The sequence below is a fragment of the Notolepis coatsorum genome (genome assembly GCF_963971535.1).
Source record: "Notolepis coatsorum genome assembly, chromosome: 16".
Lineage (NCBI taxonomy): Eukaryota > Metazoa > Chordata > Actinopteri > Aulopiformes > Paralepididae > Notolepis > Notolepis coatsorum.
Genome location: NC_140180.1, coordinates 21,801,060 through 21,827,772, shown reverse-complemented (window position 1 = coordinate 21,827,772; position 26,713 = coordinate 21,801,060). Strand labels below are relative to the sequence as shown.

At 43.7% G+C, this 26,713-nt stretch overlaps 1 protein-coding gene across 1 annotated transcript; it reads left to right on the top strand.

The window, feature by feature from the left end:
- On the top strand, positions 1–26,713 carry neurl1b (neuralized E3 ubiquitin protein ligase 1B). The gene is made up of 6 exons (XM_084332323.1): positions 1–337; positions 12,843–13,087; positions 14,483–14,816; positions 19,095–19,862; positions 22,534–22,659; positions 24,941–26,713. The coding sequence occupies exons 1-6, from the start codon at positions 307–309 to the stop codon at positions 25,192–25,194; spliced, it is 1,758 nt and encodes a 585-aa protein (XP_084188449.1). The 5' UTR covers positions 1–306; the 3' UTR covers positions 25,195–26,713.

Genomic DNA, 26,713 nt, shown 5'->3' with positions numbered 1-26,713 from the left:
TCCCAATAAATACTAAAGAAGGGAGGGGAGCTGCTGTGCGCCAGTGAGCGAATCGGTGTGAGAGAGCCGTTGGAAGTGGCTGCCCGTTTAGAGCGAGATAAGAGGAGCATGTCCATGCGCACTGTTGTCCATGCTCCACTGGGAAGATACAGCGCCATTCAAAGGCTCCCTACCCACGCTGAAGCCGGGCAAAAACAGATACTCATCACACCGTGTGTGGAGGGAATAAATGGATGTGCAGAGAAATAGTGCATTCGGAATTAACTTATCATCAGCCTTTGAGAGGACTTACTGCTGGGCATAATTATGGGGAACACGACACCTAAGCCTTTGATAGGTAAGACATTTTACGCACACACTTTTGACAGCGAATTGTCCACTAAACTGGCTGTTTTGACAGCTCTTGTAACGACTGTGCTTTTACACGTGTATTATGAATATGGCGTGTCCTAATTTCGCGACGTGCGCGGCTGCACTGTACACGCGTGACAGTACAGTAGCTCCCCTGACAACTGACGCGCTGCAGAAAGACGCGCTCCTCCACTGCTCCACGGCAAGAAACAAGTAATATAAAGAGCATAAGGGGTGTTATTTTTAAGTAACTGCCACATTAGGAAAGTGTAATTCGTGCCATTGTAAGGCAAATTGTGATTTATGCCGATTTAATAATTCAAATGCTATGCCGTACGTTTTTATGGCGCCTTGTTGTCACTTCTTAAATAGTTCCTCTAATTGACCGTTACATTGTATAGCTGCCTGTGCTGTGCCACAGAACATATCGCATTTCATGCTTGTTTCTTGTAACAAGATATTGATAGTGACGTTAGAATCGGACTTATTTCTGAAGCGATCAAATGTGCCTTCTGTTTTTCTCTCTCCTCAATCATAGCCTTATTGATGGTTCATCAATGTATTTCAGTAATATTGTTTGTGTCCTATAATAAACAATTGTCTCCTGATTTCCAGAGATGCATTCATCTCAGAATCAACATCAACATAAACCCGTCAACTGGAACACCCATTTTAATGTATTTTTTTTCTTCACACAGGACATGTTTGGGCCAACTCTGCCTATAATCGTTAGAGGTTATTACAGATACTGCCATTTGGGTCAGCTGATGTGAGAGTACAGTCAGAGGGATCATCCCTATGTTCCCCGGGTCCCATGTTCCCCGATTGATTGATTAATTGATTGAAAATTTTATAAATGTTTATTATTTTATTAATTATTAATGTCCGCCTTGTTTCGAACTGGTTAAGCTTAGGCCCTCTTTCAAAATGTTCAATCAATCAATCAATCAATCAATCAATCAATCAATCAATCAATCAATCAATCCACCAATCAATCAATCAATCAATCAGGGAACATTACATAGGACCCGGGGAACGACATGCCCCCCAGTCAGAGAGGCTGCTGGGCATCTGAGAAGCAGGATCGCTGGCCACACAATGTGGGCCTCGGGTTCTACCGTCTCACAAAGAGATTGGGATTTTTTAAAATGTTTAGAACCAATGGCCGCCAGTGTGGTTCATACTGATTTTAGTTCTAAGTTCTAAGGCGTGGGGGGGGGGGTGTAGAATTCTAAGATGGAATTCGGATGAAAACGTACACCTGAGAGCGTTGAACCATCATCGCTGTATTGGCTCGGCGTATCATCACAAGGTCACTGACTTGTTTCCCAAGACGTCTTCCTCTCTTCAGAGAGAACAGAACCTCGATAGGGAACATCCTATGGTTTCCGTCTCAACTTCATCATCAGTATACCTGACCGAGACATTGTCCTCCCTCCTCACTCCATAGGCCTCAGAGAGAGGAAGCTGTCATTATAGACTGACAGGCCATAGGGTTTCAAGTGATCAGACTCCCCGGCTTTACGATAATGCTGCCTCAACTGAGGAACTCCATATTCACGGCTCCTAGCAACAGACACAAAAGACGGAACATTGTAATCTGATATCCACCAGAGTATGCTTTGTATGGTGCTTAATGACTGTATGTCTAGATTTTCGTTAGTGTATACAGTAATAATAGGTTATATATTTAGCAGATATATACATCAATAATTAATTATACAGAAGGAGGAACGGATAATGGCCACTGATTATATTAGATTCGATTAAAATGTATATTGTCTTCAATACAGCACAAGTACAGTACAACGAAAATAAGTTTGGCATCCAACCAGAGTGCAACAGTAATATACAATGTACAGGTGATTAAACTGGGGTATAAAATATATAAATCAGTACTACTGAGTGTAGTGCTGATCAGATGTATTGTACAGAGTTGTAGTATTAATATTTACAGTGATACAGGTATAAAGACAGAATGGTAGAGTAGTCATACTGACCAGCAGCGTAACTAGTAAGAGTAGGTAAGGGATATGTACAGATACAGATATAGATATAGTATCTCTACAGATATGTAAAAGGAAAGGACTGTGTGCAGGTAAATACAGACAGGTGTGGATAGATATATCTAGGATGATATATCTAATAACTGCTGGTTTAATGGCCACCTCTGTTCCCTAACAATTTCTCTTAAAAAGAATAAATCAAATTCAGAAAGGTTTTCCACTTCCAAAATGCCCTCCTTTCTCTACATCACAGTGCATCCTGTGGCGATGTCTTGTTTGTGTGCCACTTTTTTCACTGGGAGCAAAGGAAAGGGAGCAGCCAGCCATACACACAATACCACACTCTGTCTCTAAAAATAATCTAATCACATGTGTGTTAGCAGTGGTAGGGGGAGGCCATGTTTTTGACAGTAATAGCCCCCAAGCCTCGGCCAGGCTGTGATTCCGAACCGCATCTCTGATAGCAGCTTAGCCTCACTCTGTCCTCTCTTTTTGTCTCCTTGCCCAGTCTCTCCATTGTTTTTCACCCCTTTATTTCACTTTCCTTCTGCCGACCCGGGAGGGGGGGGGGGGGGGGGGATTTATGAATACCCTAAATCCATTTTCATTTGACATATCGTGACCCCAGTCTCTCTTATCTCTAACCTCAACCTATTGTCTTTTTATTGGTGGATTGGTTGGTTTGATAGTCTCGTCGCGTGACCTCCCTGATGCCCCGGATCGACACAGGCTAGGAGGTCAATGCTTTGAGGTACACAGGCTCATACTGTATATGGTTGGGTTTTGGGCTATTTATACAATAAAGACACATCAAAGAGCTTGCACACCTGCTGCTCTAAGTCGTAAACGGGAACACCGCCTAATTTAAGAGTTCCAGTATGTTATTTCCATGGCCTATAGGAAAGTTCAATCAATATTCGTGAACATGATTTACTCTCTCTCTCAAAGCCGGAAACCAGAGAAGTGAGTCTCAAACGCGGCACGTCATCAAGGATAAAGTCAGGAGGGCGCTCCAGAGACAATGAATGGGAGACTGGTTTTGTGGACCCACAGAATGTTAGTTTTCTAACGAACATTCGTTCTTTTATACCCAAATTAGCTTCATTCTACAGTAGTGTTCTCAGTTCTGAAACAACAGAAAATGTAACCATATACTAAGGACATTCCCCTGGATGTATACCATCTTCACCAAGTTGTCTACGGAGCAGCTCCAGACCTAATACTCGATGGCATCACAAACTAAAGAGTTTTAGCACTCTAGTATTTGGATTCGGGAGAGAGTTGGTCACGTCACGTTCACTAATATTTTCGGAATGTCTTAGACCAGACGAATAACATGTATGAATTTTGAAATGAGGCGTAGTTCCCCTTTAACATTAGTCTGTACCTCATAATAGAAAACAAATGGAGATTAGGCTAATAAGCAAGTTATATTTCGTATTGGCATCACGTCCCGCTCTTAAGCCATACCGAGATATACCTCATCTCATGTACCTAGTGTACTCCATCAACGAATAAACCAAAAATACACCCAGCACCTGCCAGGCCCCGCCCCTACTGCCGTACTATATTAGTACTGGGCATGGCCACCACTCACTCTTCCTCTATTTTCGTTTCCATCATAGCGGATGCAAGACGCCCTATGCAACTAGTTGATATGAAAAGTTTAGATAAATATTGAGTGCTTACAGAGATTTGCTTACCCCTGGAATCTTCGGGGTATGTTCCAACGACACGTCGGATCTATTCTGATGTTCCCTCGTCTTGTGGCAGCAGATCGAGGAACAGCGTGCAAGGTTTGGCTACTGTGTCATCAGGCATTGATGCTAGTGTTAGTAATGCTGGTTTGTTTTGTTACACAACCGAGTTGTGTGTCGGCGCCAGGGGCGGGATGGTTTGGTGAACGTTCCACTGAAGTGGACGGGTTCAAGTTTCTTTAATAGTTGTCATACAGAAGTACAGAATACTTTCATACAAAATGCTTCTTACTGTTACGCTCCAGAGACTGTGCTAGACAAGATAGTATCAAATAACATAGTATAGCATGTAATTTAGAAGAAGAAAATGAGGTCACAGTGTTCGGTATAGACATAATGTACAATGTTCTGAGTTACCATATAATATACAATACTATGCAGTGTACTAATGTACAGTACTATATAGTGCAAAGCAGAAATGGGATGAGGTACAATTTAGGTACAATTTACAGTAAGGTGTACGAGTTGTAGTGCAATCCTTCATCAATAAATATAAAGTGTGGGGAGTGGGTGCTACAGTGTGTTTGTTTAAAGTGGGTGTGTGCTATAAAGTGTGTGGAGTGGGTGCTACAGTGTGTTTGTTTAAAGTGAGTGTGTGCGTGTGGATGTGTGTGCTATGTGCGTTTGGTGGTTGTTGTTGTGTAGTGTTCATTGTTCGTTTAGCAGCCTGATGGCCTGGGGATAGAAGCTTCTTCTGAGTCTTTCTGTGCTCGCCTTGAGACTCCGGTATCGCTTGCCTGACCGCAGCAGTTCAAAGAGGCAGTTGTTCGGGTGACTGGAGTCTTTAATGATTCTCTTAGCCTTGCCCTTGCAACGCTTGTTGTAAATGTTCTGGAGGGTGGGGAGCCCCCCTCCAATTGTGCGTTCGGCTGAACGTGTCACTCTTTGTAGTCTGCTTCGGTCTTGTGCAGTGCTATTCCCAAACCAGGAGGTGATGTTGCCGGTCAAGATGCTCTCTATTGTACATGAGTAGAAGTTCTTAAGGATCTTCTGACTGACTTGGAACTTCCTTAGGCGCCTGAGGAAGTAGAGGCGTTGTCGTGCCTTCTTCACAACACTGTCAATGTGTGTGGTCCATGTCAAGTCCTCGGATATGTAGGCTCCGAGGTACTTAAAGCTGTTGACTCTCTCAACCGGTGCCCCGTCGATGCTGAGGGGGCTGTAGTCCTTGACCCCCGACCTCCTGAAGTCCACAATCATCTCCTTTGTTTTGCTGACGTTCAGGGAGAGGCTGTTTTCCTGGCACCATCCCGCCAGGACCTTGACCTCTTCCAGGTAGGCCCTCTCGTCGTTGGCAGAGATCAGGCCCACCACCACTGTGTCGTCAGCAAATTTGATGATTGTATTGCTACTCCGCTGAGCCACACAGTCGTGTGTGTACAGGGAGTAGAGGAGGGGACTCAGAACACAGCCCTGGGGGCCCCTATGTTGAGGGTGATGGATGAGGAGGTGCAGTTGCCTGCTCTCACCACCTGGGGTCTGCCAGTCAGGAAGTCCAAGACCCACTGGCAGAGGTCATAGTTCAAGCCCAGGTCCCTGAGCTTGGCTATGAGTATGGAGGGGACTATGGTATTGAATGCCGAGCTGTAGTCGATGAATAGCATTCTCACATAGTTCCCCTGCCTCTTGTCCAGGTGTGATGCTGCTGTGTGCAGCACATGGGCTATGGCGTCCTCCGTGGACCTGTTGGGGCGGTATGCAAATTGCAGGGGGTCCATGTTGATGGGGAGGGAGGAGCAGATGTAGCCCTTTACTAGCTTCTCAAAGCACTTCATGGCTATGGAGGTGAGAGCTACAGGGCGGTAGTCGTTGAGGCAAGCAGGCTTGGATTTTTTGGGTACAGGGATAATAGTGGACTTCTTCAGGCAGGTGGGGGTCTGGTTCTCCTCCATAGACCTGTAGGATGCGTGTTCGCATCCCCGATCTTCCGTCCTAGGGCTTACCTACGCTTCCTTACAGGGTTAGCGTATGAGTACCAGGGGCTGCCGTTCGGCTTTTCTCTAGCTCCCCGCATCTTCACCAAGTGCGTGGAGGCCGCACTGGGGCCTCTGCGTCGTCAGGGGTTACGAAGTGTATTCTGCCCTGCCGACGTTCTGGTCCTTGGCGGTCAAGGTGGATCGTCAGGTCTCATGCCAGGCAGGGTTCCTACCAGCCTGAGGTTGCTGTAGACTGGAAGTAGAGTACTCCTCTTCCCAGTCAACGGGTGGAGTGCTATGGGCATCCCTCTCAGAGCGTGTTGCGACACGCTCGGGAGGTTCCGTCCTAGGACGGTTACGGCGCTGTCCGTGATCCGCCTGCTCGGTATGAGGGCATCTGCTCATTCCGTGGTCCCTCTTGGCCTCCTCTTCACCCTAGGAGGAGGTTACGGAGGTGGTTCTTTTCCAGTATGGAAATAGGCCCGGTGAGAGGCAAGTCAGGACAGACAATACGACGTCAGTGTCGTATATCGACAGACAGGGAGGAGTACGCTCCCCCCGTCTGCACCGGGCGGCGGGCGGCTGGCTATGGGCGTTCTCCATCTGCGCGGCCTGAGGGCTCTCCACATCCCCGGCAGGGTGAATGTGGGTACAGGTGTAATGTTGCAGGGCGGTCCTCACCCTGACGGGTGGGGATTACGTCCGGACATAGTCAGGCAGGTCTGGGACCGATGCCGTGCCGCCTGGGATTCTTTCCCCCATACATCTGTTAGGTCAGTTGTTGGGGCGGGTACGTTGAGGAGCGCAGGTCCTTGATCCTGATTGCGCCGGACCGAGGCGCAGCTGTGTGGTTCCCGGTCCTGGTCCAGCTCTTGGTATCCCGTCATGGCCTGTTCCTTGGTCATCGCGGGCCCTCTCTCAAGCGCACGGGTCTCTGTGTTAGTTCCCTGTGCTGGGCCAGTTGCTGGTGGGTTGGCTGGTGAGAGGGTGAGTCTGGAGAGGATGGATCCTTCTGTGGTTGGTACCATCCGGAACGCGCATGCTCCTTCCACTATCGCGGGTTACGCGGGTAAGTGGCGTATTTTCCAAGAGTGGTGTAAGCCACCCTCTTGTGAAGCGTTTCCTGCTTGGCGTTGACGCCTTAAGCCGGTGAAACGCTCTTTGGCTCCGAGCTGGGATCTTCAATTGGTCCTCGGTCGGTTGTCCTTGGCCCCGTTTGAGCCTCTTGAGCAAGCGCTGTTGGAACGGCTGTCGTTCGAAGACTGCGTTCTTGCTGGCCATCACCTCCGCTAAAACGCGTGGGTGTGCTTGTGCTCTCTCGGTACGGCCAGAGTGCCTGTCTTTTCGTTCCGATAGCGGTGCCACTCTGCGGCCTAATCCAGCCTTCGTGCCTAAAAATATCCGGAGTGCTTTCCGCTCCAGGGATATTATGGTTCAGGCGTTTCATCCGCCTCCTCACGCTAGTGAGTTGGAGGCGGGCCTTCATCTGTCATGTCCGGTCCGGGCTTGGGGGTTACCTCAGCCGTACTCAGGGCTCTCGTGCTGGTAAGGCACTGTCGAAACAGCGCCTGTCCCATTGGTTGTGCGAGGCCATTGTCCTTTGCTACACGTTGGCCGGGCTGGCTCCCCCTGGGGGCGTCAGAGCGCACTCCACTCGTGGGGTGGCAGCCTCTACCGCTCTGCTGGGTGGGGCCTCGGTGGAGGACATCTGTGCTGCAGCTTCATGGTCCTCCCCGGGTCCCTTCGTAAGGTTTTACCTCATGGACATGACCGGGGGTTCTGTCTCCCAGGCCGTTCTGAGGTCTGTGGCCTCTCCTGCTTCCCGTCCTTTGGTGGGGTAGCAGGGGTGTGTGGGTGTGGGCCACAGTGTGTTGTGTCACACGTGGTTCCGCCTGTGCTGTGTGTTCAAGGGGTTCTAGTTCCCTCTTGTTCACACTCGGGTGGAGTTGACTGCGCCCCCTATTCATTAGGAAGGATGGGGTGACGGGACTCCCCTCCCCCCTGATGTGGGCTTACGGGTCCTCAGGGGGGTGCTCTACCCCATATCTCGGTATGGCTAAGCGTCCCGCTCTTAGCGTGCCCTGAGTTCCCTTGGGGAAACTTTTCTTTGGAAACGATTTTTCCGAGGAAGAGTGAGTGGTGGCCATGCCCAGTACTAATATAGTACGGCAGTAGGGGCGGGGCCTGGCAGGTGCTGGGTGTTTTTTTGGTTTATTCGTTGATGGAGTACACTAGGTACATGAGATGAGGTATATCTCGGTATGGCTTAAGAGCGGGACGCTTAGCCAGTACTCATATAACTAGGTTATATACATAACCTGTCATTATATTTCGTATTGGCATCGTGTCCCGCTCTTAAGCCATACCGAGATATGGGGTAGAGCGGACGCGTTATCCACCACGGCTGACATTGACAGTGCTGTTAGTGATCCCTTTGCAGCATGAGCTATTGTGCTGCAACTACGCCTTCCGTCTGACGATGGCAACCGAGTGTCTTCATCAGTCTCCTCTCTCTGTCCAGTGTTATTATTAGTCCCATCACCTCAAACCTCCAGTGTCTCTCGCCCCGTCAGCGAGGTGGTCGAGTCTGAGACACAACAGGCTAATAGGCACCTGTTTGGAACCAGGACTGTGTTTACCATGGCTAGTGAAAAAAGTAAATACGTCCGGTTTTGCTAGCGGTTTCCCATGGCTAAACTTTTAACCCTTTCACTACCACACTACCAATGGTTAACCCTTTCACTGCGACAATACAGAAGGTTAACCCATTTCACTGTCACATGACAAAGGGTTAACCCTTTCACAACCACACTACAGAAGGTTAACCCTTTCACTAGCACACTACAGACGGTTAACTGTCTGTAGTGTGGTAGTGAAAGGTTAACCTTCTTTAGTGTGGCAGTGAAAGGGTTAAGTACAACAGTGGAATAAATCAAATGCACACAAGCCGTGTAGACCTGTGTTTGATCTGAAGGCTTTCAGAGGCACGTCAGAGGGAACAGACAGAGCCAATCGTAGAAGCCCATCGTAGCCTGAACGGGGGTTACCGACGGACTATTATCTGACAGAACAAGAGATGCCATTCACCAAGTTTAAATCGGCGATTCAAACTTTTATTAAAAAAAAATATATATATATAAATGTTTGCATTGTTTAGAAACTGGCATCATTTGAAAGTAAGAAAATAACCGATACCCGACCCGACTTAACAACACATGTCCCTGTGTGTGTAGTCTCGAGTCGTGCCTCGTGAGAAAGGGGCCACACACAGGTCGGCTGAGACGTTACAGATGTTCCAAAACCCCCTCGTAGTTTAAAATGTAATCAGAGATAATGTCTAATTTGGTAAATGTGCTGTGCTACATTTCACTGAGTGATTGTCTCTTTACCCAGCATCTGAACGGATTAGTACATCATAAGCAGACGTTCAATTGCTCTGCGACCGCGTAGATCACAGAGATCACTCTTGAAGGAGCTGAGTCATGGGATAACCTTGTTGTTCTATTTGCTGTTGAACATAAATGTTTTCTGTATTGACTAATGGCTTTTCGTCCAGCCTATTCTGTAAACCATGGTTGCTTTAAACTTTTAAAATCAAGGGACCCAAATTAGCCCCCCCCCCCCCCTTTCTCATTGGTACCTGCGCTCATTGAAACATATCACAAACATGGACCCACCAAAAGAAGACTGTAGACGTAAACAGTCACATTTGGCTTGACGAGGGCTTGATTTGATATCAAAACCAAAAACATGTTAATCCTATTCAAAACACTGTTCCAAGTTTATCTCAACTGGTTAGGATTACAGCTCCTCACTGATCTGATTGCCGGAGGTTAAACCACTCACCGCCGCCATCATTCTCTTGTCTCAAGTGGAACAAGTGCTCCTTCTGAAGACGTAATCAAAGGTCAAGTCTTCTCGTTCAGATCCTGCTTCTGAATGCTCATCATCATCACTTCACCTGAAGACAACTGTAGAGGCCTGAAAGAGGCTACTGAGAATGTGTTTACGCTGTACAGTGTAGACCAAGGGCGTTTGTGGACCATAAATAACATTTATTCCTCTGTTGTTGACTTTTTCCACTGCTGGTGATTTTGTTTGCAAAGCTTCCAGGAGTGTTTCATGCTTAATGTTGCTCTTGCTCAAACCTATTTTAAAGCAAGCTCTTGATACAACCGCTCTTATACTTACGTTGAAAAGTGACCCACCTCACAATTTTTTCCACTGAGAAGGGAAGTTTTATATATGGCACCTTACCTTGCTTTATTTTCGTCATCTAAAAGTGTTATATGCGTATGTTAGCGGGACTGATTTGGGACAGTGCGGGAAGGGAACTTTTATTTTTAATACTGTGTAAATGTGGGTTAGGCACATATTTTCTTTAGTGGAGCAGGATGGGGTACACAGTGCTGCTATAGGAAAGGAAGTATCTTAGACTCCACTGCATGGATGGCCTCTGCCCTCAAAGCCAACTGTCATGGAACTGACTGTGACATGAATTACTGCATGTGGATACGAGCTCTGCTCTATTCGCGACAGCCGGGTCCAGCTATAGATTCCTGTTCACAAGATACAGCAAGATACAAGATACTTTAATGCCACACAACTATGGTTGGTGGTAATTGTTTGCGGTACAGCATGTTAATTAAGCACTGGGACATCAACATGAAACATCAAACACCCCCCCTCCCAATCCCCACAATAAATACATAAGATTTACATACAGGACAGTCACATATAACAAGTGTTTTAAGCTATTTCCAGTTATGCCTTTTTACAATACTTTCATCCACAATATTTAGTCAAATACCATCAAATGTAGATATATGATACTGTCAAAAATAAGGAAAAGATATGATCATTCATATTGCCCAGTCCTGGTTTTGACACGATCGGAGCCACCAAAACTGCCCTGCCCTTCGAGTGCCATATCATCCTCTTTATGTGGTCGGTCAGGTAGAAGACTTGACTGACTTTTATCTCAACCATAAATTCGGAGTCAGCAGCAGCGGCACCGGCTTACAATTCATGCCCCTGACTTTCTTTGGCTGACTGCCTGGTTTGGAAACAGCACGGCACAGGACAAGAAGGCCCTACAGAGAGTGGTGTGCTCAGCAGAGCGTACTACGGGTACTGCACTACCACCCCTGCAGGACTTATATAACAGGAGGTGCAAATCTAGAGCCTGCAGAATAATGAAGGACCCTCACCACCCCAACAACAGCCTGTTCAAACTGCTGCGGTCAGGCAAGCGCCTCCGCATACAGGCAGCAAGAACAGAGAGACTAAGGCTCAGCTTCTTCCCTCAGGCCATCAGAACATTGAACACTGATCTCTCCACACACAAGCACGCATGAGCACACACATACACACACACAACACACATGCTGCACTCGCTCACACACAAACGCACCACAAGTCACTTTAAGGCGAGACACCCCAGGTGAATAGGCAAATATACTTTTTTTGGTTGATTTTGAGATTTTGTTATATTTTGCTTCCTAAACATGTCTTCTATGAAACTAGTGACAATAAAACGTCAATAACACACATTTAGTTGTTTATTTTACTTAATTTTGCCTTATTGCATCCATAAATGTGCACATATTTAATGGGGAAGTGCCTTTTTTATTTGCATATATAAACATATAATTCAGAAAACTTGCAATATATTTTTTCTTAGTTTATATGTACATAACAAACTGGGAAAGTTTCATAGTGATATCTATTCAAATATTATTTTGCCTATTAGGGGGTACTACACTGTACTACACTGTTACTACACTGTTACTACACTGTTTGTAGCCTGTGTGTAGTTCTGTTCAGTTCAATAACATCATTATTATTATTATTATTATTCAGTTATCAGGCATGTGTTTAGGTTGTCTATTACTAACGGTTTGATTAGGTATTGTGTTTTTTCTTACACACTTGGGTATAAATCTACCATTCCATAGCACCTACACACACCATACTTTCCAATTTTTTTCCCTATATATACCCTGCATCTTTCTACAGAGGGGTTTGTTGATATATCATTCATAGCCTGATTTATAGTACATTTAGACCAAAAAACATGGCGAAAATAGATTTTTTATGACTGTAGACAGCATTTCCTGATTTATGGGATGATAAAAAGACATATCCACAATCCCCCTTGTACAAAGTTCACTGTGGTATGTGTCAACATAATGAAACAATTTTTTAAAATCTGGCATCATCCAATGTTGGTATTTATACCCAAACGTCATATGCAAATTAGTGCATATTTAATTAGGTAATGCCTATTTTGCATATATAAACATAAGATCTCAGAAAACTTGCAATACATTTTTTCTAAGTTGTTATGTACATAACAAACTGGGAACGTTTCATAGTGATATCTATTCAAATATTTTTTTTGCCTATTCACCTGGGGTGTCTCACCTTAAACACATAAGAAAATGACACTTTAAAGGAAGGGGGGGAAAAGAAGGAAACTTTAAGGAAAGAACTTGTTGTGATTATTGTATAGTATAGTTAGTACTAGCAAGGATAGCATAGGGACATAGAGTAAAACTGTATATTGTATAGTAGTGTACATAGGACCCAGTGCCTTTAATCCGTAGCTCAACATTGTATTGCTTTTATCTCAGGATTTATTATGTCTATTTTATCATGTCTATTTTATGTCTACTTTATCATCTTCTACTTATTTTATTTACTTTATTTTATTGCTCAATCGAAGCGGGCATTTCACTGTATGCCCTGGTATCATGTATGTGATAAATAAACCTCTTGAATCTTGAATCTTGAATTTCTTTGCCCCACAGATGCGACTCTGCAACCCCGCCAGGTGGCCAACAGGCAGTACTACACGCTGCCCAACAGCAGTGCGGGTGTGGAGAGGAGAACATCTGCTCCCCCGGTCAGCATCAGTCTAGAGTCGCCCCGTTTCCACCCTCACGCCAAGGGCAAGAACATACGTCTGGACGGCCAGCTGCGCCGCGCCACGCGCAAGAACAGCTTCTGCAACGGCATCACCTTCAGCCAGAGGCCCGTGAGGCTCTACGAGAAGGTTGGCCTTTTTTAACATTCAATCTGTTTGCTTTGGCCCTTTTCTCCTCTTGGCATTCACACTGCCCTTCCAGCCAGAGGTTCATCAAGAAACCACATCATGAAAAGCTAGTAGTATATTTTTGTATCAGGTTTTTATTATCAATTACTAACGTCCTCGTATGAAACCCTCCAACTAGACACTGTCTGGAGGAGGGATATACCAGACCTGGAAAGTGACTTTGATTGGCAAGAAGCATGGGCAAATGTCCGTCTTACATCAAGGAACCCGGACCATCAACAAATCAATCTTAACTATATTCACAGGACATACTTGACTCCTATAAGACTGAACAGAATGGGCCTGAAACGAGACTCAAAATGCTCCCAATGTACAAATGGAGACGAAGGGACATTTATGCACATGTATTGGGACTGCCCACCAGTTAAGGCATTCTGGAAAGATGTGACCCATCAATTATCAAAACTCGTATCTTGGAATATACCAGTACACCCCTCTGTATTGCTTTTGAATGATGTTTTTGAGTTTGCAGTAAATCCACAGCTAAAGAGATTGGTTTTATCGGGTATCACAGTAGCTAAAAAACTGATCGCAAAGTTTGGTCTCTTACATATCTCGATGTGATTTATCAAGAAATATCTACAGCAAGAATTCTGGGTCTCAACGAATCCAAAATGTCAATGTGGTTAGAAGTGGTGGAGAGAATAAAAGCTAGCTTATAATGGTAGTGTCTGGTTAGGAGTGAGGGATAATGGAGGTACTATCCAAGGAGGGGTCCGGGAGGGGGGGGTTCGAGCTGGAGCATATGTGTGTAGGGTTTTAGAAAATAGGTATTAGGGGTATATCCTGTATAAGGCATTTGTATAATTGTTAATTTCGTTGGATATACACTGTATATGGTAAAATATTATTATAGACTTTTTTTTTGTCTTGTTTCTGTACTTGCATGTAATTTTAGCCACCTTGACTGTTAGTTTCATTATGCATTGTGTGTTGAGTACTGACTTTTAATAATTTCTGTTTTGCAATAATAATAAAAAAAAAAAAAAAAAAAAAAAAAAGAAACCACATCATGAAAAGCTAGTAGTATCCATGGCTGAAGAGCAAAACCTCCTATCTGAAAAATGCAGTTTTTTGAGAAAACTTGTTCTTGTTCTTGCAGAATGCAATTTTTTAAGGATACCCAATACAATACACTGTTTTTGGACTATATTACTATGTGTTAACAATACCGACCAGGTATTTGTGCCTCGCAAACTGCAGATAGGAGGTTTTTCCCCCACTTAAAAAAAAATGCAGATAGGAGGTTTTGCTCTTCGACTATCGATATGAAATCAATCCCTTTGTGAAAACGTAACATGAACTAAAGATGTATTCCTATAACCCGGCCCGTAGGTGCGCCTTCGTCTCACCGGCGTCCACACCGGTTGGAGCGGGGCTCTGCGCTTCGGCTTCACCAGTCTGGACCCCAGCGAGCTGACCTCGGCCGACATCCCCAAGTACGCCTGCCCGGACCTGGTGACGCGGCCCGGCTACTGGGCCAAGGCGCTCCCGGAGAGGCTGGCGCTGAGGGACAGCGTGCTGGCCTTCTGGGCCGACCGCCACGGCAGGGTCTTCTACAGCATCAACGAGGGCGAGCCCATCCTCTTCCACTGCGGCCTCAGCATCGGCTGTCCGCTCTGGGCCATCATAGACATCTACGGCATCACGCAGGAGGTCACGCTGCTGGGTGAGCGCTTTGTTGCGTTGGTTCACCCGCCCTATACCGTCCCTCCTATACAATGTATAGAATGTTTATATACCCCCCCCCCCCCCGTTATCTTCAGTCATCCAGCAGAGGATAGCAATTAACACAAGCGAACTGACTAAAATTATAATAATAATTAAAACAAATATATATTATTATTTTATCATTTTCTTTTTACAAACTACATCCACAGTTCATAGCATACTGCCACTAAAATATTATTTCAGATAACCTCAAAATGAACAAGGTCCATTAAAAGGCCATGTTATCATATAGGGCTGTGGAAATGTAATAAAGAACGCGCACACCCAAAAAGGGTGCAGGTCATCGCTTTGTAAGACTAGAAAAAAGAATGTGAAGACCGGTCTTCACATAAATACATGGCTGTAACAACAACCGTGAAACTTGAGGAACTTATTTTCACAGTCGCAAACGACATTCAGGGCTAAGTCGAGCAGTTTCCAGAGAGCCCCCCAGAGAACAGCTGAACTCCATAGGAGGGAGAGTGGAGAGAGAGAGAGAGAGACGGCTACTGCCTCACCACGCAGGGACAGAGCCGTCTGTACGCCAGCCCAGTGACCTATAACCTTTGCCTGATAATCAGACTGAATTAGCTGAATTCTGTTTCACTTCATCAATCGCAACATCGTTTTAAAGTAGGCAGGCCTAGCTTTCTAGTTCTATTACTACTATATAACTCTCATCACTGTCTCTAGTTATACTATAGAACTCTCATCACTGTCTCTAGTTATATTATATAACTCTCATCACTGTCTCTAGTTATATTATATAACTCTCATCACTGTCTCTAGTTATATTATATAACTCTCATCACTGTCTCTAGTTATACTATAGAACTCTCATCACTGTCTCTAGTTATATTATATAACTCTCATCACTGTCTCTAGTTATATTATATAACTCTCATCACTGTCTCTAGTTATATTATATAACTCTCATCACTGTCTCTAGTTATATTATATAACTCTCATCACTGTCTCTAGTTATATTATATAACTCTCATCACTGTCTCTAGTTATATTATATAACTCTCATCACTGTCTCTAGTTATATTATATAACTCATCACTGTCTCTAGTTATATTATATAACTCTCATCACTGTCTCTAGTTATATTATATAACTCTCATCACTGTCTCTAGTTATATTATAGAACTCTCATCACTGTCTCTAGTTATATTATATAACTCCCATCACTGTCTCTAGTTATATTATATAACTCTCATCACTGTCTCTAGTTATATTATATAACTCTCATCACTGTCTCTAGTTATACTATATAACTATCATCACTGTCTCTAGTTATATTATATAACTCTCATCACTGTCTCTAGTTATATTATATAACTCTCATCACTGTCTCTAGTTATATTATATAACTCTCATCACTGTCTCTAGTTATATTATATAACTCTCATCACTGTCTCTAGTTATATTATATAACTCTCATCACTGTCTCTAGTTATATTATAGAACTCTCATCACTGTCTCTAGTTATATTATAGAACTCTCATCACTGTCTCTAGTTATAATATAGAACCTTTAGACTGACACACACAACATGGAGAGTCAGCCAGGATCCAACAGCCCAACCTCTCTCTTTCTGCCTCTCCTTTTTCATACACTCTCATCTCTGCTCTGTCTCTCTCTCTCTCCCTCCCCCATCTCTCTCTCTCTTTCCCTCACTATCCTGCCTCTGAATCACCCCCCCCCCCGCTTCCCTGTCTCTCACTGGGTGTGTTTATCCTCAGTCTGACAGGAGCGATGGCCATGTTTGGTCAAGGCAGCCGATCCCAGGGGTTCAGCTGAGGGGCCCGTGTGCTTGGACTTCTCCTCCAGCTTCCCTGTAGAAATAGTAATGAGGGCCTCTGCTTCCCCAGCCAAGAGCGGCTTTAGCACCAGACCTGTGTATATATGTGTGTATATATATGTACTGCAAGCATATACGTCAGCCCATAATGTCTATAATGCAATTTAGCAATTCTTTCAATTCCTCATCCCCCGACGTTTGTCAAACATCTCTGCCCAGACAGGGAGAAAACAAACTTTTTGGTAAACTAACTGACTACTCTTTATTAGTAATATACTATACATACACCCAATTCAACTTTATATTCTCTTTCAAACTAATTTGGTCATGGATGTCCCAGAATTGGGCTCTTTTGGGCAGAGGTGTTTCTAGTTTATTTTCTAATTTCTTTATTAGTTGTCATACAAAAATACAGAATACTTTTATATGAAATGCTTTTTTCTGTTATGCTCCTGAGAGAGTGTGCTAGGTAAAAATAGATAAAGTATAAAATAGAAAGTCAAGTACGTAAACAAAGTGTAAACGAAAAGTGTTCAATATACATATATACAATATACAATACAGAGTAGAAAAAATTTGTAACTGAGTTACAGTACAATACAGTATACAGTACAATGCAGTGTTCAGCAGGCTGTGACCTACAGGCGCAGAGACAGCTCCGCGTGGGAGTGCGGGGACAGCTCTAACAGAGCAACAGAGATGATAAAGGTTGTGAGTTGAAACGGCAGAGTGAAATAGGGACATTAATGAACACAGCTTGTCATCAAAATTGTATTAATAGGGACATGTTTACATTCCATTTCTATGACCCGTCCACTTTTCATTACGTAGCACGAGGACATGAAAGCATTACGGGGTCACAACTGAAAATGGATTGAACTGTCTAAACCAGTGTTGTAGTCGAGTCACTAAATCTCGAGTCCGAGCCGAGTCTCGAGTCCCCAGTGTTCGAGTCCGAGTCACCAAAGAAGAGCCAGAGTCGAGTCCCCATTACCCTAGTCCGAGTCCGAGTCCAAGTCATCAAGGTTGAGTCCACTCCACTCTGGCAGTCAAAGAGCTGACATACAAATAAAAAAAGGTCTACATTAAACATAAATGACACAGCGGTCACCATTTCAAAGGGAGTTTATTTACTTTGTGACACAATAGCCAAACAAATGTACTAGCCATCGATATATTATGCCAAATGATTAGGGCCTATTACAAAAGAAAAATGTATTTATCAATTAACAAGTTTGAGTCTTCGCCTGCACCTTCCGAGTCCGAATGCAGTCGATGCTCTTGTCCAAGTCCAAGTCTTTCAGAGTCATCAGTGCTCAAGTCCAAGTCGAGCCACGAGTCCTGAAAATTTAGTCCGAGTCCTGGACTCGAGTACTACAACAACACTGGTCTAAACTATGATCTGATGAAAGGCGTGTAACTGGAAATGTTTCATTTGATGTTAAAGGTGCTGTAGAGGCAGTTCTTTTTGTTTGTGTTAAGTAGCTCTACATTCCAGGCAGCCATCACTCATACAGAGTGTTTGGTCAGTAACATGGGCCTCCCAGTCCCTCCACTCTGCAGTAAACAGAAAATACATTTTCTAGTATCCAGTTCCCACTTTTTCCCCCACTCAATCTTTTTCCTACCTAAACGGTTCACTAAAATATCTTTCTGATGACATTTTAGGAACTGCAATTAAGATGCAATTGCTGGATCTTAATTCATAGTTGATCTGCAACCTCTAGTTTGAAAGTAATTATAAACACTGGAAATGATAGGACATTAAAACTATTAAAATGTTTTAGTAAAACAATTAGATAAGATAGTAAAAACAGCTAAATAAGACAAACGGTAAGACAATAACACAAGACAATAAGAAATTACAAAATAAAATAATAATAAAGACTGAAAAATAAAATAGTTAAAATAGTTTTTATTTTTATTTTATTTTTTTACTTAGACAGTAAACAATAAGAACAAATTTAATAACAGTAAAATAAGACTAATGGTTTATATGCAGGTGTATTCTTTATTTGAAGAATAACAAATAAAATGCAAAAAGAAAATACATAAAATAATGATAGAAATTATAATAAAATATTGAAGTAAAAATAATAGAAATAAAGAAAAATAAGACAATAAAATTAAGATAATAATTCATTTAAAAGCTAGTTTAAAAAGGTACATTTTGAGCTGTTTTTTTTTAGTGCCAACCGAGTCTGCTGTCCTACTGACCTGCGGGAGAGTGTTCCAAAGCAGATATCACTTACAGCACCTTTTGATAAATGACTACACCTCGGGACCAGCATGGTGTGCGGACTCAGACTACTCCTACCGTGTGTGGTCTTTTGTCAGGCGCCCGTTGAGACTTGCCACGTGCATGTCAGTCTTCATCCTGAGCTGAGCTATCGTCTTACCTGCTTATCCTCATTCCCCCCCTCACCACAGAGAGCACATTCGCTGAGAGCGTGGCATCCAGCTGCCTGAGCGCGGCCCGTCTGAGCGCCTACCTGCCCCAGAGCAGCCACGACTCGGCCAACTACAGCAACAACCAGCTGGAGAACAACCAGGCCGCCGCCGCCAAGATGGCCACCCTTCAGCTGAGCAACTACAGCCAGGTCATCCCTTGCTGCTCCTCCACCACCACCGCCGCCACCACCACCGCCGCCGCCCCTTCCTCCTCCTCCTCCACGTCCTCCTCCTCTACCTTTAACGTCCCCAGGGCGGCGCGCGGGCTTCCCTCCCCGCTGGACGGCGACTTGCACTTTCACCCCGTCCGCGGCTCAGACGTGATCCTCTCCGCGGACCGCTCCGCCGCGTGCATCCACTTCCTGGACAGCAGTAGGACTCTGGTGTTCAGCGACAGGCCGCTGCACGTGGGCGAGACTCTGTACGTGGAGGTGGGCCACCTGGGCCTGCCTTACTTCGGGGCGCTCCTGTTCGGGCTGACGTCCTGTGACCCGGCGAGCCTGCACGCGGGGGACCTGCCGGCGGACCCGGAGGTGCTGCTGGACCGTAAGGAGTACTGGGTGGTGTATCGGGGCTTCCCCACGCCCAGCTCCGGGGACGTCCTCAGCTTCAGCCTGCTGTCCAACGGAGAGGTGCACCATGGGGTGAACGGGACGGGGCGTGGCAGGCTGCTGTGTGTGGACTCCTCTCAGGTCCTCTGGGCCTTTTTCACCCTGCATGGGGCCGTCAACAGACTCAGGATACTAGGTAAAACATGTCAGGAAACTAAGATCTCATCTCTTTGATTAGATTAGATTCAAATGTATTGTCTTCAATACAGCACAAGTACAGTACAATGAAAATAAGTTTGGCATCCAACCAGAGTGCAACAGTAATATACAATGTACAGGTGATTAAACTGGGGTATAAAATATAATAAATGAGTACTACTGAGTGTAGTGCTAATCAGATGTATGTACATAGTTGTAATATTAATATGTACAGTGATAGCAGATATAAAAACAGTATGGTCGTAGTCATACTGGCCAGCAGAGTAACTAGTAAGAGTGGGTAAGGTACAGATATAGATATACTGTAGTATCTACAGATATGTAAAAGGATTATGTGCAGGTATGTACAGACAGATGTGGATAGATATGTATACAGTAATATATATATATCTTATATATATATATATATATATATATATATATATATATATATATATATATATATATATATATATATATATATATATATATATATATATATATATATATACGGTATATACAGGCTATCATACATAGTTATATGGGTTATATGCAGGTATATAATTTTAATGAGAATTCTTATTATAAAAAAAGAAATAAAGAACTCCATCCACAATTCATAGCTTATTGCCACTCAAACATTATTTTAGATAACCTCAAATGAACAAGGTCCATTAAAAGGCCATGTTATCATATATGGCTGTAGAAATTGAAATAAAGAGCACCGATGCAGGTCATCAGTTTGTAAGACTAGAAAAAAAGAATGTTCATTAAGATTACTCTGTTCTTACACAACTGTTCGGTGATGCTTACCAAAATGATCATCACATTACATCATAAATCTCGATGTCACTTGTGAGATCCTCACAGGATGAATGGTGACATGTTATTAACCCTGTCACTACCACACTACAGAAGGTTAACCCCTTCACTACCACACTACAGATGTGTGAAAGGGTTATTGCCGTGTGGCAGTGAAAGGGTTAACCTTCTGTATTGTCGCCGTGAAAGGGTTAACCCTTTGGTAGTGTGGTAGTGAAAGGGTTAAATGGTCACATTCTTCTTCATCCGTTCCGTCTTGAGAGCTTCAACAGCCACGACCCAAATCTATGTCATTGTTCCCAGACTCGGAGGAATGCTCTGGCGTAGCCGATGCCCTTGTGTCCCCTGTGTGGTTGTGGGCTGAGCTTTATCGACCCTATTCCTCTGTTCCCACATCAGCTCCCGTCCGCTCCGGCCCCATTTACTGATGACTTATGGTCCCAAGGGGCTTGTCAAAACATAAAAATAGCTGAAATGACGTCACTTACAAGTTAATATTTAAAATATGGTGGGTAGACACACTGTGTAGCGTGGTTAAGAAGACTCCCATCTCTGGGACCATGTGGCCCCCTGCTGGCTAAACCCTGAATCCTGCCAGAACCTTCTCTCTTGTGTCTCCCCTACTCGGTCTCGTTCTCAGATTCTCTCGTGATTAGAGGATCAAGAAAAAGAGGGCGGGGTTTGAGATAGGCATAAAAAAATAATTCACCTCACGTCATTTAAATATGATTACCATAACAAATGTGTTTGAGCAGGAGCTCTGACTCGTCTAATTTGCCTAGTCCTAGTCTAATATTCAAAGATAATCCTCTGCATCTAGATTAGATTAGATTCAAATGTATTGTCATCATCATACAGCACAAGTGCAATACAACGAAAATAAGTTCGGCATCCAACCAGAGTGCAAAGGTAACAGTAAAGTGCAATAGTGGGCTCCCGGTTACGATGTGAAAGGGAACAGACGCGTGAGGAGGTGGCGCCCGACATTCTACAAGCCAGACTTAATTTTTCTTGTCTTTTTTAAACTTTATAAAAAGAAATTGCACAAAGTCAAAATTAATAACTCAGCGTGAAGAAATGCCAAATAGACGCAGAGAAAGGAACGCTTTCGACAGCTCAATACTCCGAAGAGGCTAATGATACCGCTAACGATGGCGACCGACGCGCCACCCAACCTCCCTGAGGACTTGCAGAATCTCCGCACAATGCTAGCTACAGACATGAAAGAAATGTTCCTGGATTTAATAGAAAATGCCTTTTCTCCAGTGAGGGAGTCATTAGCCTCTGTTGAATTAAGTAAAGTGCAATAGTAATATACAATGTACAAGTGATTAAACTGGGTATAAAATGTATAAATGAGTACTACTGAGTGTAGTGCTAATCAGATGTATGTACAGAGTTGTAATACCAATATGTACAGTGATACAGGTATAAATACAGTATGGTTCTAGTAAGAGTAGGTAAGGGATATGTACAGATATAGATATAGTATCTACAGATATATAAAATGATTATGTGCAGGTATGTACAGACAGATGTGGATATATATATATATACAGTAAGAATATATATTATATATATATATCTACAGTATATACAGGCTATCATACAGAGTTATATGGTTTATATGCAGGTGTATAATTTGAATGTGACATCAAGTCAAGTGTTCATTTATGAATCCCCTTGGGGGCAATTCAGTTGTCGTGGCAACACAGGGGAGTGGAGAGGAGAACAACTGGGTGTTTAATCACCTAGTAGGATTGGGGAACATAGAAAGAATGCTTTAATCGATTTCTGAATTTTCTGAGTGTACTTATTCCTGGTGTGTTTGTGTATATGTGACGCAGGGACCCTGCAGTCCAGTCCTCCGTCCACGTCCCCCAATAGCTCCCAGGGTGGCAGCCCAGACGACAGTGACTCAGACCTGGCCTTCAGTGTCAACAGATCTTCCTCCGCCTCGGAGTCCTCCCTGGGTAGGTCACTCAGACACCAGGGCTGAACGATATGAAGGAAATATAATACCACGTTTATGTTTTGCTAATCGGATACACCGATGAAGGGGGGTTATTATTTTTTGGCTGATACCGATATCGATTATTTCCGCCGTCCCAATCCGTATCGGTCAAGTTGTGTCTGTATCACGTTTTCTTCTGATCACCACGTGTTCTCACGAGTGTAGAGGGTCACAAACTTACGACATGCCGTGTTGGCGCACAACCTTTAAAGAAATGTTATTCTGCTGGTATTGTTCATCTGTTAATCTATTGTTAATCATTTGGTATGTCTTGTATTAAACAACACACTCCACGGTAAAAATGTCAAAAATGGCCAATTCTAATACCTGCCAAATATCGGGTCTAGAATCTACATTTCCTTTCCATGCAGTTTAAACCTTTTTCCGTAGTGTATTGTGGGAATACATGTACCTGTTATATAAGCGTAACCCTATTCCCCAGTGATGACCAATATATTCTTGGTATAATATAGACCTAGTATTATTTCTGGGTTTGAGTGAAGTGAGTTTTTCCCCAATCCCGCCCTCTCTAATTTGTTATGTGTATTTAAAAAAAGAAACCTATATTATTTCCAGGTCAAAGGTAAACACGACCTTATATGGAATGTTTCTGTTCACAGGGCCACCAAGGGGGGGGGGGGTTTCCAACCCTCGGATAATTACAAAGGCATGTTTTATGATGGGGTTCGGTAAAATAGACGTAAAATAGATGTTACCTTTGTCAGCAGGTACTCCACTCTTGCTCCAAGTGTCTTGGATCAGAACAGGATCAATAAATATAACGTTAGGTGGCCTGTTAGCAGCGCCAGGGTATTAAATCCAGAACAGCCAGGTAAACGTTACATCCAAATAGCCCGTTTGAAAATACTAGAATCCAACATAGTCTGGTGAAAACGCACCTTATCATCCATAAGTGTGATCGTTTTTCTTCATAATAAACTCCAATAGTTCGCTCACCATTGCATTGCATTGCAGGCTAGTGGCTACTATTGTGCCCAGCAGTGAATGAGCAACCCCCCCCCCCCCCCCACACACACTAAACTAGCCCAGTTCAAAAGGTAAGCAATACTGCCACCTATCGGGATTCAATCGTCATTTCAATTCTAAATTAATCCGAGGTCCCAGGAAGACTCGCAAAGGTCTGTGTGAGTGTTTAGAATAATAATAATCAAAAAAAGAAAAAAGGAAAATAATACGAGATATCTCGTTTTTGGCACTCAAGCGTTGGCTTTCACAAACGGGATATCTCGTTTTTGGCGCTCAATGAGTTAAGGACCAACCAGTAGGGCTGTCTTAAATACTTCGAAGCGTCGAAGCTTCGTTCGATGGGCATGGGCTTCGAATATGAAAATAAAATTCGAATATATATTTAAAAAAAAGAATATATTATATATATGTTTTTTATTTTTATTTTTTTGCAAAATCAACTCTTCCTCTCTTTGTTAATTACAACAAGCAATGCTGTTTGTTATTTAAGATGAGGTCGGACTCTGCACTGACAGATTTGTGTTCATTGTGCTGCTTTTATAAAGCCTCAAATGACGGCTTACAATATTTCATGAAAGCAGTGTTTCGTTTGTCTAAGATTTAAAAAGGTTTAAACTTTACAGCACTGACAAAGTTGAACAAAGTGCTGTACAAGTCCCACAACATTAAAAAAAACAATTTAATACATTTTTATTTTTATTTTTTTATCTCGAAGCTTCGAATTTAAATCGAATCTCGGCCCCGAAGCTTCGAATTCCAAAAGAATATTCGAAGGTCAGCCCTACCAACCAGTCACTAGAATGGGTTCCATAGGTACCAAATTGCCATTCCAATAATGATGTAGTATAAGGAGGTAGCTTACCAGTAAGGGCTTTCAAAATTAAGAAATATCATCAAGGACAAACTAACCATCTCATAAAGGACACAGTGATGAATGTCGTATCTATCATTGGTGATGAATCTGAGGGCAGAGTGATAGACAGAGGGATTTAAGGGCTTAGGCCGCAGCACGTCTATTACAATTACATCACCATAGTCCAAGATCGATAAGAAAACTGCTACTCTCCTACTAATCAAAGGAAAGCTGGTTCTGTTTCTATATAGGAGGCCAATTTCGTGTCGCAACTTGGAGGCAAGGTTTGAATTGAAATGTAAAAGAGAAGAGGATATCTACGGCGCATGTCTTCTCTCTCTTTGATCCTAGTCCTCTCTCTCTCTCTCTCTCTCTCTCTCTCTCTCGTCTCTCCCCACAGTGACAGCTCCCAGCTCCCCTCTCGGTCCCCCCGTATCTCCCACCCTCTCCGCCTCAGAGCCGCCGGCGCCCTCTGCTGGGAAGAACGGGGAGTGCACTGTGTGCTTCGACCAGGAGGTGGACACCGTCATCTACACCTGTGGACACATGTGTCTGTGCAACGACTGTGGGCAGAAGCTCAAGAGACAGATCAACGCCTGCTGCCCGATATGCCGGAGGCCCATCAAAGACGTCATCAAGACGTATCGGCCGTGATCCCTCCGGGGAATCGCGACGGGTTTCCCCAGGTGCCGTCTCTATACCCCCCCAGGCACAGAGATGCTTGGATGACACCTGCTCCATCTTCTCAGGCTTGGGGTCCTAACCCACCCCGGGATGTTGTTGCGCCTGTAAGATTTCTTGAGGAGTTCAGCCCACGATCCTGCAGCGAGCCTCGGACTCGACCGATCAGGTTATGTGGAGCACCCTTACCAGAAGCGGACAGGAAGGCTACCAAGGAGCCAGAGAAGCGATGATGCTTTATTCTGGAACTGCCTACATGTGATCCCCAGTTTCTCGACCGAAGCAGGGCGGTGGGACGCGTTTTCCCTTTCGCCGCTCCACATCCTCTCCTTTATGTCACAAGTACAATTATATATTTGGAGAGCAGAAAGGGGGCTCCGCTGTGAATAGTGTCTTCGTCCTCACTCGTCCCAGATGGCTGGACCCTTTCGTTTCCCAAACGTCCAGTGCCTTAGAGACGATGGGTGCGTTTACATGCACATTGGCGTTCCTGCATATTCGGAGATACTATATATCCAATCTACGAGTTGCCTCTATCAAGACTATGAGAATCCTGAATACCTGGGATATGCAGATATTATCCTGGATACTGAGGCATATAAACACCTTAGCCTATTTACTGTCGACGTTTTGTTTCCATGGTAATACCTGCAATATACTTGTGGTTACATATATTGGGGGACCCTGATGTAAACAAGACGAAAGTCTTTCTCCGGTCTGCATCCCCTTAACAATTGTATGTATTGAGCTGTACTGTAATGTACCCATTCTGCAATCTGTTAATAAAGTTTTCAATCAATCAATCAATCAATCAATCAATCAATCAGCAGGAAAACGCATGTAGTGTGAGTTTATTGGCACTTGGGATATGAAAATATGTATATTCCATACTAAGATGTTAACTTGCATCTGGGATAGCAATGTGCATGTAATCACACTTAATGTGTATCTTACATTTGTGTACAAGTTAATATCTCTACGGTGACAATCTATATTTGTGATGTAGTGTACATTGCTATGTCAAGGTTTGTTGTGGGGTTAGAGGCACATTTAGCAAGAAACAGAACGTATGCAAAGCGATGTAAATGTGTACAATTGGAGTGGAGAAATGCAACTGTATGATGGTTTTATTGTTCAGTGGGTTAAGAAAAGTTTGGAAAGTAAGAACATTCATGAAGAATTCCTGGTATTGCACATGAAGTGATATGAAAAATTAAAATTGTGTTGACTAATGGAGTGAAGACCATTATCTATTTCAACACCCATCATTTGTTAAAATGAACGTTTTTCCAGGCGGTTTCTTACACAACAAGCATTTAACTGACACTGAACGGACACTAGCCGTATGAAAACACTAAACATCTAAAAGCAAGCAGATCAATAAAACAGATCCAGACAAGAACAACATCTAATTCATAGGCATTAGAAAGCACTCTAGCCCACTCTGGAGGAAAACCTTTGAATAGTCCAGGTTCTCAGTTCTAGGCTACAT